We start from the raw sequence: 14,443 nt of genomic DNA, 5'->3' as shown, positions 1-14,443 counted from the left end.
TGAAATACCTTCTGCCTCTGGTTTATTGATTTTGATGTTAGGTTTTATTTTTGTCATGTTTCAGGGGAAATGGGACACATGCTTCTCTAAGAGAACATTTCCACATCACATTTTCCAGTCATCCAGATCATACTAGAAGTGGAACCATACCAGTCAGGGCACCAGCTGCTCTCCATCGGCTTCCGTATTTCTGAACCCCAAGTGTCTTTGTTCTGCTGCTATAATCTTTGCCTATGAGGTTGGCCAAATGTGCCAGCGTTTCTAATGACTTGGTGAAGAGGAAATAACTATGGTATGGTGACACCAGGGATGGTAGTAAAAGTCCTTATGAAGATCCCATCTCAAGGCCTAGAGAACACACAGTCTGAATCCATACATGCTTACAAATGAGCTTCCAAACAAACAAGCCATTTTGTTCAGGGCCAATGGATTGAGGACAGAACTCAGGAGGTTCGTCCTGGTCTCAATTCCCCACATCTGCTTGTCACCTCTACAATGGAATTGCTAAAAATTTCTCACTCCTCCCCTCTGCCCTTCCCCACACATTCTCTCTCTCTCATTCGAATAATAGTCTTGAAATATAATACATTATATATTTATCATATGTTTAATGCTTACATATTTATGCAATATATTTCAAGTATATATTATGTATATATAGAGAGATTAGAAATTAGATGCAAATATGAATATTTTTTCTAAGAGAAAAAATTATCTGTTACCACAGACGACAGCATAGCATATTCCAGTTTAGCCCCCTGAAGAAGAGCTTGAACCATAAGGCAACTGGATGACTGGGGAGATGACCATCCTGTGCAAATAATGAGAGCAATGGACTACAAATGACCGCCCTATGCATCTTTTCCCTCATCACTGAAAGGAACCCCTTGTTGATGAGGGAGGAGGTAAAGGGAAGAATCAGGACAGGACAGAGAAGCCCCACCACTCTGATCCCTGAGGACTCACTGGTGGCATTCCCATTTCGCCCCCTCATCAAAGGTCTCTCACCTTAGACACAGGTAGCAATACTGATGATTTTTTAAAATGCAAATTTGACCAGGTATGTGGATTGTCCCCTCTGCCTGAACATCAGCTCTGAAAATGACTCCATGGGATTGAGGATGAAATGTGCCTGGAGAAATTGAGTCAGAACTGAAGAACTCATGAGACTCCAGGGACTCCTGTACAGCACAAAACTTCACTGAGGACACTGCCTGCTCAGTTTGCAGGAATTTGTGTATTTTCTTAGACACCTGGCCAGAAGTCTGGTCTCACACGGACCATGCGACAGAGCCCCCTGTTGTGCTAACATGCTTAGCCACCATCTCCTCTGACTCCCCACCCAACACTCCTGGAATGGTGTCCAGACTGCGTAATTGGATCATTTATATGTCACTGCCCAGGAAATGGAGAATGAGGAGTTGCCCTTGTCAACTTTGGCCCTGACACTTATTTTAAAAAAACTAATGGTCTCCAGACAGTTAAATACATGATAATTGAATTGGTGCTCATATTACCAGATATTCAGAATTACCTGTCATTGAGTTTGCTTCTTCCAGGTGCCTCAGGTCCAATACCACTCTATCATCCTCTTGAAAAGAAGTAAAGGTCATAAGGTTCTCAGGGTACCAAGGTGGGCTCACAAACTGGTAATAATTCTATGTGAATTCTTCTTTCATTTGAAACGTTGTTGTTGTTTCTTGTTACCAATGTAGATTTCCTGTCAAGTCTGCATCCCTCACTGCTAAGGCTTTTCAGCCTATATTTGCTATGACAATATAATGCCAATCAGGGGAAATGTGTCTTCCACTCCACTGATTTGTCTGAGATCAATTTTTCCCTTGAATGTTAGCCAGAAATTCTAATTTGCTTGTCCCTCTGATACTTTGTATTTCTAGGCTCATTCTGTTATTTACTCAGCATGATGATTCCTATTAAGTGAACCTTACTATAAATGAACCTCTCCTCACTTCTGAGGTGTTCTTCAACCTCCCCTGCACTGACACCATCATGGTCCTGCACTCTAATTACATTGGACTCTAACCTAGAAATATTGTTCAGAGTTCCATGGAAGAAACTGGAGTTGTGTGTCTAAGATCTGAGTCCAATAAACAGCTATTGTCTAACATCTTGCCTAATAGGGAGCCAGAGGGGATGAACAGTAGACAGTGAAGGATTGAACCAGGAGAGTGTCCAAATGGCAGGATGACACCAAGTGTGTAGATGTATTTGGATGACGGTGGTTGAAGCTTCACTATATTAAGTCATCCAATCCATTGCCACCGTGTCTTCTCACTTACTGAAATCTGCTTAATTTTTGGCAATCTTTTGTAGTTTTCAGTTTACATTTTTTTCCTACTCGTTATATTACCTCCTAAATGTTTTATTCTTTTGATGCTATCCTAAATAGAATTGTTTATTAGTATCTTTTTTGGGCTTCCTCATTTTGAATATAGACAACACTACCTGGTTGGGATAGGGCATTACCACTTGGAACTCCTGTGGGAGATACTAGATAGATCTCATTGAGGATTGATGATAGAGTTTGTTCCCTATTTTTGGAAGAGTAGGAACAAGTAATGAAACAGGAAGCTCTGCAACTGTGACCTTAAAATAAGCAATCTAACATGATTGTATGCACAGGAAAAAGTAGATGACTAAATAAAATGGCTGTTGCCTCGACCCCTTATGGGGAAAATAGAAAACTCTAAAGCTTTTTCTTCTTTTCCAGTTTGACATACATCTGATTTATGTTTTCTAGAACCTATGTAATAATTTGTGAAACATGTATTTCACAAGGACCAAGAATTCTCCAGTTGATGCAGTCAAAGGAGTAAGAGATGGGGGTGAGGAAGGAGCTTCCCTCTTTGTTCCTGACACAGTGATTTTGGCAGGAGGGAGAGGAGAGTTATGCTTCCAGCTCTTTGCTTCCTCAGGATGTGGCCCCTGGTAGAGGACACCCTCCTCCCTACAAGGAGCCATTCTCTGCTGGTTCCCCAGCTTCCACTCCCTCCTCAAAGCTCTAACATTTCCCCCATCTCCCCACTGGACCGTAATTCCCCTTCTCTGAGAACAATGATATCTAGGGAATAACCCTCAAGTTTTGACACACACCTACAACTGCTGGATTATTTGAAGGTTGATTTTTTAAAAAGTATATTTCATTCCAATTAGACATCCTTATTGTCTATTCATGCTGGAATCATGCAGTGAGTAACTATAAGTTTCTGGTAATAAATTATTTCCCATATAATGGTACCTTGTTTAATTGATTCATATGTTCCACTACTGAGACTTCTTCAGTTACAAATAAAGAAGTTATAGAAGTTATTCAGTATTGAATCTCTAAGACCCAGATATTCATAAAGTACATAAATTTAAAATACGCTGTAATATCTGAAATGTATATAAATATCTAAAATACATAGATATAGATGGGATATGACATATGAATAACAAAAAGGTCAGATTTTGAAAATAAGGGTAATTTGTGTTGAGGAGGACGGGGACCATCTAAGTGAGTCCTTAGGGGAGGAGGTTGTCAAAGACCAGCAGTCCTCCCCTGAGATGTGTGGGTCTGCCCCACCTCTGAACTCTCCAAGTGAGGAAGGATCTGAATGAGGATTCTAGGAAAGATTCATGGACCTTCAACAAAATTAATGTTCCCTTGCAAAGATGCATCTTCTCTATATAAGGTAGGGGCCTATCCCCATACATCTACTCCACATATTTGCCCGTCTCTGCTTCTGGTCTTAGACAAAGGCAAGTGTAAGAAGAAGAAATCAGAGACAGAATTATGAAACTCTGTCATAGAAAATTTTGGTTCAGGGAAAGGCCCTCTCTGGGCCTGTTGAAGAATGAGAGAGGCGTTTTTCAAGGAATCCCAGATGAAGGGGAGATTTTAACCATGTACTCTGAAAATGGAGATGATTCATATTTGAAGAACAAAATCAATAACAGAGGGATAGGAAGTCAAAAGTTACAAGATGTCCAGGAGAGGAGAGAAAGTTAAGAAAAAGTGCAGGGTGAGAGAGGACTATCTAAGGCAAAGGAAATGGACCTCCTCTGCCTAGATCATTGCGGGTTCTCCAGCATAGGGCCCCTGCCCCTCCAAAGGAGAGCTATCTGAGGAACCTGTGGAATGTGTTAGAGTGAATGGATGAGGGCATGAGGAAGATAGATAGATACAAAAAACCTGGGAGAAGATTGATCCTTTCAAAGCTTAGGCTCCTGTCAGGTCAGAGAAGCCCCTGTGAAGTTAACAACTTGTCATCTGCCACTCACCTTAATCTTCCAGTTTGAGGGAACTCCCCCACACTCCTCTCAGGACACCCCCCAGTTATTCTTCCCATCACAAGGGTCCTATCCTCAGTTGCCCTCTCTGACATTTGGTCACCTGAACAAGGACCTTAATCATGCTGACTTTGTAGTTCCTGGAGCTCATGTGTGCAGACTAGAAACAGGTGGGTATTCTGGAATCCCACACCGTGGAGGGGTGGCATGGTGAGCACCACGTCCTGTAAGTGAAGGCAGGATCTGCTCTCTGAGCTACACTGGGGTAGCAGACGGTGTTCTCATGTGCATTGTAGGTCACAATGGGGGATTGAACCATGAAGGAAATGACAGTGCAGCCTCCTGGGCACAACGATGAGATCTGCGGACAGAGTCTTACTCCTTCTTTCCTTTTGCTCTTGGGAATGGAGTCACTCATGACATATGGGGTCACATTCCCCATGACTGTTCCCTACATGATTCTGGACTGGTGATGCCTTTAGTCACAGGAAGAAGGAAGAGATGATGTAGGTTTCCATGAGGGTTGAGAAATGCCACCATCCAGTTTCACCAGGGGGTTACAGAGTCACAGCAGAGGAGAGCCTCAAATGGGTGGAGTCCTGCTCCAAGTCCCACTGAAGCAGGTTCAGGCCCTTCTCATGTGTCAAGAAAGTGGGCATCAGTCCTTCTAACTTGCCAGTCGCAATGGCCCAGAGCTTCCTGGTGTCCACACAATCATGACCTGTATTTAAATCAAAATACTGCTTCATAGTCAGGTTTTTCAATTTCAGAATAAGATAAACCTCTTGAAAACTTTTAAATGAAAATGTATCATATGCAAATATGGAAATAAGTAATGAAATGTGGACAAAAATAAAGAATGATAATTATGGGTTAATAATAAATAACAGGTACACTTTATTAAGAAGAAGAAAAAAGTCCAAAAATGCTTAAATAAACCAATTTCCTTAGAAAAATTACACAATGTTATTAGGAACTTTTCCTCAAAAGACATAAGATACAGGGAGCTTCCAAAGAGAAACTAACTAAAATAAAGATACAACCATTCTAAATCTTTGGGAAATGGCATAGCAGTTTTTCCCTATTTCCCTAAGAGGGAAATACATTGCAATAGAAACATCCCTCAAAATTTCTGAAAAAACCCTAATACACAAGATAACCTCACACCTAAAGAAACTGGAGAAGAACAGCAAATAAAACATACACCAAGCAGAAGAAAGCAAAACTCAATGAAGTAGACCCAGAAGAACTGTAGAAGAGATCAACAAAACAAGGTGTTGGTTCTTTGAAAGAAGTAATAAGAAACATAAACCACTAGACATCCTTATTTAAAAGAAGAGAGAAATGACTCGAATTAATAAAATCATAAATGAAAAATGAGAGATCACAACCAACACAAGGAAATACAAATGATTTTGAAAACATATTATGAGAAGCTATACACCAATAAATTAGGCAATCTAGAAGAAATGGACACATTTCTGGAAAAATGCAAATATTTTACTATAAAAATTCACAACTATAATAGGAAGAAACAGAAAACCTGAACAGGCCAATATCCAGGAGGGGAATTGAAGCAGTCATCAAAAACCTTCCAAGACACAAGAGTCCAGAGCCAGATGGCTACCCAAGGGAATCTATCAAACGTTTAAAGAAGAAATAATGCCGTTTCTACTAAAAATGTTCCAAAGAATAGAGAGGGATGGGATACTGCCAAACTCATTCTATTAGGCCAGCATCACCTTAATCCCAAAACCAAACAAACCCCACTAAAAAGGAGAAGTATACATCAATATCCCTGATGAACACAGATGCAAAAATTCTCAACAAGATATTAGCCAATAGGATCCAATAGTACATTAAGATTATTCACCATGACCAAGTGGGATTTAATCGGGGAATTCAAGGTTGGTTCAACAATCATACAACAATAAACGTGATACATCACATCAACAAGAGAAAAAACAAGTATCATATGATCCTCTCATTAGATGCAGAGAAAGCATTTGACAAAATACAGCATCCATTCCTGATCCAAACTCTTCATAGTGTAGGGATGGAGGGAACATTCCCCAACATCTTGAAAGCCATCTACGAAAAGCCCACAGCAAATATCATTCTCAATGGGGAAATACTGAGAGCATTTCCCCTAAGGTCAGGAACAAGACAGGGATGTCCGCTCTCACCACTGTTCTGTAAGATAGTACTAGAAGTCCTAGCCTCAGCAATCAGGCAACAAAAAGAAATAAAACGCACTCAAATTGACAAAGACTATGTCAAGCACTCCCTCTTTGCAGATGACATAATACTGTACGTATAAACCCAAATGATTCCACCCCAAGGTTGTGAAACTCATACAGCAATTTGGCAAGGTGGCAGGATACAAAATCAATGCCCAGAAATCAGTGGCATTTCTATACACTAACAATGAGACTGTAGAAAGAGAAATTAAGGAGTCATTCTCTTCAGAGAGTTGGAAAAAAAAATCTTAAGATTTTTGTGGAATCAGAAAAGACCCCAAATAGCCAGGGGAATTTTAAAAAAGAAAACCATAGCTGGGGGCATCACAATGCCAGATTTCAGGTGGTAATTCAAGGCTGTGGTCATCAAGACAGTTTTGTACTGGCACAAAAACAGACACATAGATCAATGGAAAAGAATAGAGAATCCAGAAATGGCCCCTCAACTCTATGGTCAACTAATATTTGACAAAGCAGGAAAGACTATTCACTGGAACAAAAACAGTCTCTTCAATAAATGGTGCTGGGAAAATTGGACATCCACATGCAGAAGAATGAAACTAGACCACTCTCTTGCACCACACACAAAGATAAACTCAAAATGGATGAAAGATCTAAAAGTGAGACAAGATTCCATCAAAATCCTAGAGGCGAGCACAGGCAACACCCTTTCTGAACGCGGCCACAGCAACTTCTTGCAAGATACATATAAGAAAGCAAGGGAAACAAAATAAAAAATGAATTATTGGGACTTCATCAAGATAAAAAGCTTCAGTGCAGCAACATTAACAGTCAACAAAACTAAAAGACAGCCTACAGAATGTGGAAAGATATTTGCCAATGACATATAAGATAAAGGGCTAATATCCAAGATCTTTAAAGAACTTAAAGTCAACACCGAAGAAAAAATAATCCATCATGAAATGGACAGAAGCCATAAACAAACTTTTTTCCAAAGACCTGCATGTGGCACAAAAAGAACATGAGAAAATGCTGCAAGTCACTTGTCGTCAAGGAAACACAAATCCAAATCACAATGAGATACCACTTTACACCAGTGAGAATGGCTAACATTAACAAGACAGGAAGCAATAAATGTTGGAAAGAATTGGAGAAAGGAGAACTCTCTTGCACTGTTGGTGGGAATTCAAGCTGTTACAGCCACTCTGGGAAACAGTCCAGAGGATTCTCAAGAAGGTAAAAACAGAGCTACCCTAGTCCCAGTAATTACACTACTGGGTATTTGCCCCAGAGATCCAGATGTAGTGGAATGATGGGACGCCTGCACCCCAGTGTTCATAGCAGCAATGTCCACAATAGCCAAACTGTGGAAGGAGCCACCATATCCTTTGACAGATGAATGGACAAAGGGGATATATACAATGCAATATTACTCTGCCATCATAAAGGATGAATTACCTACAATTTCTGTTGACCTGATGGAACTGGAAGGTATTTTGTTGAGTGAAATAAGTCAATTGGAGAAAGACTATCATCAAATGGTTACACTCATATGTGGAATATAAGAAAGAGTGAAAAGGACTATAAGGGAAAGGAGCAAAACTGGGTGGTGGGAAGTTTGGGAGGAAGACAAACCATAAGAGAGTCCTGACTCTGGGAAACAAAGAAAGGGTTTCAGAAGGGGAGGAGAGTAGGGGACAGGGTGACTGGGTGAGAGGCACTAAGGAGGGCATTGATGGGATGGGCACTGGTGTTATATGTTGACAAATTTTGTTTAAAGAAATAATTTTTTAAAAAAAATTATTATGCCTGGGTGGCTCAGGTGGTTAATAACCTGCTTTCAGCTCAAGACATGATGCTGGGGTCCTGATATCCATTCCAGCATAGGGCTACATGCTGGGCAAGGAATCCTTTGTCCCTCTCCCTCAGCTCCCCCTTATCTCATGCCATCTCTCTCTTTCAGATAAATACATAAAATATTTTCTGTGTTGAAAGTACACATTTAGGGATGCCTAGGTGGTTCATAGTTTGCCGTCTGCCTTTGGCTCAGGGCATGATCCTAGAGTCCCAAGATGGAGTCCCACATCAGGCTCCCTACAGGGGGTTTGCTTCACCCTCTGCCTATGTCTCTGCCTCTCTCTGTGTAGCACTCATGAATGAATACATAAAAATTTTTGAAAAAATTAATATGCATCTATAAGGGCTCCTTGCTAGCTCATTCACTGGAGGGTGGGATTCTTGATCTTGGTTGTAGGACTGAGCCCGATGCTGGATGTAGAGGTTCCTGAAAACTAAAATCTTAGAAAAAAGAAAATATAAATATAAGTGTAATATTTCCTAAAACATAGTATGCTGGTGTGTGCTATCGTCTGTATGGATTTCATCTATTCTACACATTTTATGAGCAAGAAAGTATTAGTGGTGTTAAGATTTTAGTATTAATAAACATTTTATCTAACAGTTTAGAGGGTCCATGGATATTGCCTTTAAGAAAGGAAAGAGTTACAGGGAGGCACCATTTCAGGCCAGCATCCCCGAGGATTATGCTCTACTGAGGTCACCAGTAAAGGGATTCACTACCTTAGGGCCTGTGTCCCTGCTTGGGAGCTATGGCCCCAGGACTGTGGCCCACCCCCTCATCTGTCTCTGTCACTGTGCTTAGCATCACTGTCATACACCTGACTGTAAGCTCCACAGAAGCTTCTCAATGAAGAGGACCAGATAAAAGGACCCAGGGGTTTTTGTCTCACTTCCTCCTTATCTGAGATGTTGTGGGTAAGTGAAGCTGCTCCCACTGACATGTTCTGCAACAGAGTAGTCGTCAGCCTCGTCCTCAGGCTGGGCTCCTGTGATGATGAGGACGGCTTTGTTCCCAGAGACGGATCCAGAGAAGCGATCAGGGACACCAGAGGGGCGGCTGTTTGTGTTGTAGATAACTGTGCTAGGAGCCTGGCCTGGGGTCTGCTGGTACCAGCTGGGGTAGTTACTTGTAGTGACTGACCCAGAGCTGAGGCCACAAGTGAGTGTGAGTGTCCCTCCTGGAGACACTGACAGTGATGATTCCTGGGTCACCACAATCTGAGAATCAGCTCCTAAAACCAAAAAGAGAGAAAGGTGCTATTTTGGGAGACAAGGATCACATGAATCCCTGCTTCTCTGTGCCCCGAACAGATGCAGAGTCCATTTCCGTGACCTGAGCCATAAGTAAGGAGCCCGAGAAGAAACACCGTCCAGGCCATGGTTGGGATCCTCACTAGAGGTGGGCTCCACAGGCTCTTTGGCTGGCGAAGGGTGTTCCAGGACCTTTTCATGACTCCAGACCTATGAGAATAAGCAAGTGTTTTATGCAAATCAGCTTCCTCTCTTCCTGCCCCACAGTCACCTAAAAGTCACCTGGGAGATCTTGAAAGGGACCCATGCTGGGACTTCACACACACAAATGTCTGCAGGGTGACCTGGGACACAGACTGGCAGGAAGGCATCTTTCTCCAAATCAATGACCTATGACTCTGGTGATGTCCATCCCAAAGTTCCTCGCTGAGAATCCTGACAGCTGTATGAGGAGATGGATACATTCTCCAACTCCTGGACCAGCCTCTAAATCACCTCAACTCTGCTGACACGTTGTGTTTCGGCGACAGGCAGACAGACGACAGGCAGACGTAAATCACCTCAACTCTAATCCCTCTCTGGGACATTTTCTTCCCTCCCCAGGGACATTGCTCCTTGTCTCTTTGGAGATCTTAGCAGTCACTCCTCCAGCCATGAGGACACTGGGAATCTCAGAGTCCATGTGACAGATGTAACGATGGTGCTCTCCTCTTCGTTAATCAGGGACCATGTATGCAGTAGTCCAGGGCGAGCTGACCAAGGATGTCTCTTTATCAGAAATCAACCCAACACTCTGCGAACTAGTGAGTCTCATGGACCATTTTGAACTCAATTTCCCATTGTGTTCTGCTGAGGATCAGAAGGTCCTGGAAGGCTGGGGAAGGAACCTGGAGAAGGAGGACTTGCAGAGCAAAAGGAGTCTCCAGGAACAGGGGAAGATGAGGCTCAGGGCTCATGTTTGCCCAAGTGTTAGATACCAAAACGCCTGCCATTCATTTTGCAACTACTTGTAAATTGTTGGTTTGATAAACCATGCATGTTCTTTTTTCCTTTCTCTTCATGTTTGAGATCCTAAACTCATATCAGAGAAAAACAATCATATTCATGTTCTTCCAGTTAAACTAAGACATCCCTGACACTTTAAAAAACAGTAGGTAATTTCACATCTATCAAATTTTGAGATGAGGAATGATATTCATACAAAGAAAAAAGAAGGAATGGGGAAAGCTAAAAACACAAACAGTATCTATTTCCATAGATAATTATAAAGTAGTGACATAAATGAGAAAGTCCAATAAGAAATAAGAACTGAAATGATAGCAGACAAAGTACTCAGGCACTTACTGCCTACTTCATCAAGAGCACAACTGAAAGTCATAGTTCGAGCAAGGGACCCTGACGGTGGCCACCTGGACACATTGCTCCAGGCCTTCCCCAGGGTCCTTTTGACCTTCCTGTGGGGCAGATCTGGGGGGGGGGTGATCTGTAGCCACAGCAGAATGGAGGGATTGATAGACTGGATACAGAATCACCCAAGTCCCCAGGAGTCTTCTTAGGCAGGAAGGTGATAGAGCAGGGCCCCCTGTTGGTCCTGTGTGATTCTACATGAGTCAGGCAGGAGCTTCCTCTGGGCAGTCTGGTACCTCTGAGAGGACATACTGATGCAGGCTGAACGGGGTGCTCTAGAGATCACAGTGTCCCCTGTGGTGCATCCTGTCACATCACTGTTCTCTCCCACAGGGCATGAAATATAGTTCATCTTGAATTAACTGGGGAGTCACAGTAATCAGCCAGCCTCCCTCACCTTGAAGGGAGCCCTGAGCCACCACTACAACCTGTCTCAGGCATCCCTAAGGCTACCCAGGTCAGAGGAATCCTTTCCTACTGGGAAGGTCTGGAGCCGCTGGTGAGCACAAGGTTTGGAAACTGGGTGTGGAGATCCCAGGGCCCAGGAGCCCCTCCCAAAGTTGGAAGATGCAGGCAGAAACCCTGTCCCCAAGATTCCATCAAAGTCCTAGAAGAGAACGCAGGAAACACCCTTTTTGAACTCAGCCACAGTAACTTCTTGCAAGATACATCCACGAAGGCAAAAGAAACAAAAGCAAAAATGAACTATTGGGACTTCATCAAGATAAGAAGCTTTTGCACAGCAAAGGATACAGTCAACAAAACTCAAAGACAACCTACAGAATGGGAGAAGTTTTTTGCAAATGACGTATCAGATAAAGGGCTAGTTTCCAAGATCTATAAAGAACTTCTTAAACTCAACACCAAAGAAACAAACAATCCAATCATGAAATGGGCAAAAGACATGAAGAGAAATCTCACAGAGGAAGACATAGACATGGCCAACATGCACATGAGAAAATGCTCTGCATCACTTGCCATCAGGGAAATACAAATCAAAACCACAATGAGATACCACCTCACACCAGTCAGAATGGGAAACATTAACAAGACAGGAAACCACAAATGTTGGAAACAACAAATGTTGTTACACTGTTGGTGGGAATGTGAACTGGTGCAGCCACTCTGGAAAATTGTGTGGAGGTTCCTCAAAGAGTTAAAAACAAACAACTTATAAAACAGGGATCCCTGGGTGGCGCAGCGGTTTGGCGCCTGCCTTTGGCCCAGGGCGCGATCCTGGAGACCCGGGATCGAATCCCACATCGGGCTCCCGGTGCATGGAGCCTGCTTCTCCCTCTGCCTGTGTCTCTGCCTCTCTCTCTCTCTCTGTGACTATCATAAATAAATAAAAAAAATTAAAAAAAAAACATATAAAACAAACAAACAACAACAACAAATAAGAAACCCTGTCCCCCACTGGCTCTAGGGTGATGCAGGCTGTCCCCAAGGAGAGCTGTCTTTGGGCTGTGCTGCTCATCACTGAAGGACCATGCTGATGCATTCCGTTCATGAGGGTCTATGGTACCCAGGAGTCCCATCAGTGGGACGAAGTGTGAGCAGATAAAGCTAGAGCATGCCCAGGATGTAAACAACAACAACAACAACAAAAAGAATGAGATGGGCAGCCCCGGTGGCGCAGTGGTTTAGCGCTGCCTGCAACCCAGAGCGTGATCCTGGAGACCCTGGATCGAGTCCCACGTCAGGCTCTCTGTATGATGCCTGCTTCTCCCTCTGCCTATGTCTCTGCCTCTCTCTCTCTCTCTCTGTATCTATGAATAAATAAATAAAAAATCCTAAAAAAAAAACAATGAGATATAGCTTTCCTGACACAAGAGAAGTCATTTTAGTCTGGGATCTCTGTCCTAGTATCTCTCCTTTCTTAGCACACATCTTGCAGATCTAGCTAAGATTTAAAAAGAAATACAAAACAAACAACACAAAACACAATCAGTAGCTGAGAATTTTAACAGGACAAAGAGAATGGGGCCCTGACAGTCTCTACCAGGCCAGGAGAGATCCTGACCACATCAGAGAACACAAATCAGTGGTGAACCCTCCAGTGCTGATTCAAAGTAATCCAGACCCTGCACTCCTGACCTCAAAGGAGGAGCCCAAACCCTTTGTGGTTTACACTGGCTCTGAGAGCAGGTCCTCAGCGCCCTCCCCCTGTGGGACAGTGACCTCTGCTTCACTCCTGAACAAAGAAACTATTTGGGCAGCCCCAGGTGGCTCAGCTGTTTAACATTGCCTGCAGCCTGGGGCATGATCCTGGAGACCCAGGATGGAGTCCCAAGTCTGGTCCCTGCGTGGAACTGCTTCTCCCTCTCCCTGTGTCTCTGCCTCTCTCTGTCTCTCTCGGTGTGTGTTTGTGTGTGTCTCTCATGATTAAATAAACAAAATCTTTAAAAAAAGAAAAGAAACTATTTAACTTTTATCCATACCTGATCCCTGCAAAACTCACAATCTGGCATTCTGCACTCTTATACTTTTATGAGAATATATTTATTAGCACAGGTCTTAAGATTGTTTTTCTAATAATATATTTATTTTTATTGGTGTTCAATTTACCAACATACAGAATAACATTTCCTCCATTTCTTCTAGATTGCCTAATTTATTGACGTATAGCTGTTCATAATATATTTTTAAAATCATTTGTATTTCCTTGGTGTTGGTAGTGATCTCTTCTTTCTCATTCATGATTTTATTAATTTGAGTCTTCTCTCTCTTATTTTTAATAAGGTTGGCTAAAGGTTTATCTATCTTATTAATTCTTTCAAAGAAACAACTCCTGGTTCTGTTGATCTGTTCCACATTTCTTCTGGTCTCGATTTCGTTGAGTTCTGCTTGAATCTTTATTAACTCTCTTCTTCTGCTTGTGTAGGATCTATTTGCTGTTTTTTCTCTAGCTCCTTTATGTGTAAGGTTAACTTTTGTATTTGAGTTCTTTCCAGGTTTTGAATGGATGCTTGTATTGCGATGTATTTCTCCCTCAAGACTGCTTTTGATGTATCCCAAAGATTTGACAGTAGTATCTTCATTCTCATTAGTTTCCATGAATGTTTTTAATGCTTCCTTAATTTCCTGGTTGACCCTTTCATCTTTTAGCAGGATGGTCCTTAACCTCCACGTGTTTGAAATCCTTCCAAACTTCTTGTTGTGATTTAGTTCCAGTTTCAATGCATTATTGTCTGAAAATACGCAGGGGATGGTTCCAAATTTTTGGTATTGGTTAAGACCCGATTTGTGACCGAGTCGGTGGTCTATTCTGGAGAAAGTTCCATGTGCACTTTAGAAGAATGTGTATTCAGTTGCGTTTGGATGTAAAGTTCTGTAAATATCTGTGAAATCCATCTGGTCCAGTGTACCACTTAAAGCTCTTGTTTCTTTCGACATGTTGTCCTTAGAAAATCTGTTGATTGTAGAAGGTG

General features: G+C 42.2%; 1 gene segment (V, D, J or C); it reads right to left on the bottom strand.

Annotated features, from left to right (window-relative positions):
* Positions 1-9,251: 9,251 nt before the first annotated feature.
* Positions 9,252-9,789, bottom strand: LOC119869134. The segment is given in 2 exon segments: positions 9,252-9,586; positions 9,688-9,789. Coding segments are annotated over 2 exon segments (381 nt in total).
* Between the last annotated feature and the right edge of the window lie 4,654 nt (positions 9,790-14,443).

Source organism: Canis lupus, unplaced genomic scaffold (genome assembly GCF_011100685.1).
Source record: "Canis lupus familiaris isolate Mischka breed German Shepherd unplaced genomic scaffold, alternate assembly UU_Cfam_GSD_1.0 chrUn_S1622H1813, whole genome shotgun sequence".
In the NCBI taxonomy this organism is placed as follows: Eukaryota; Metazoa; Chordata; class Mammalia; order Carnivora; family Canidae; genus Canis; species Canis lupus.
This window is presented reverse-complemented; position numbering and strand designations above follow the sequence as displayed.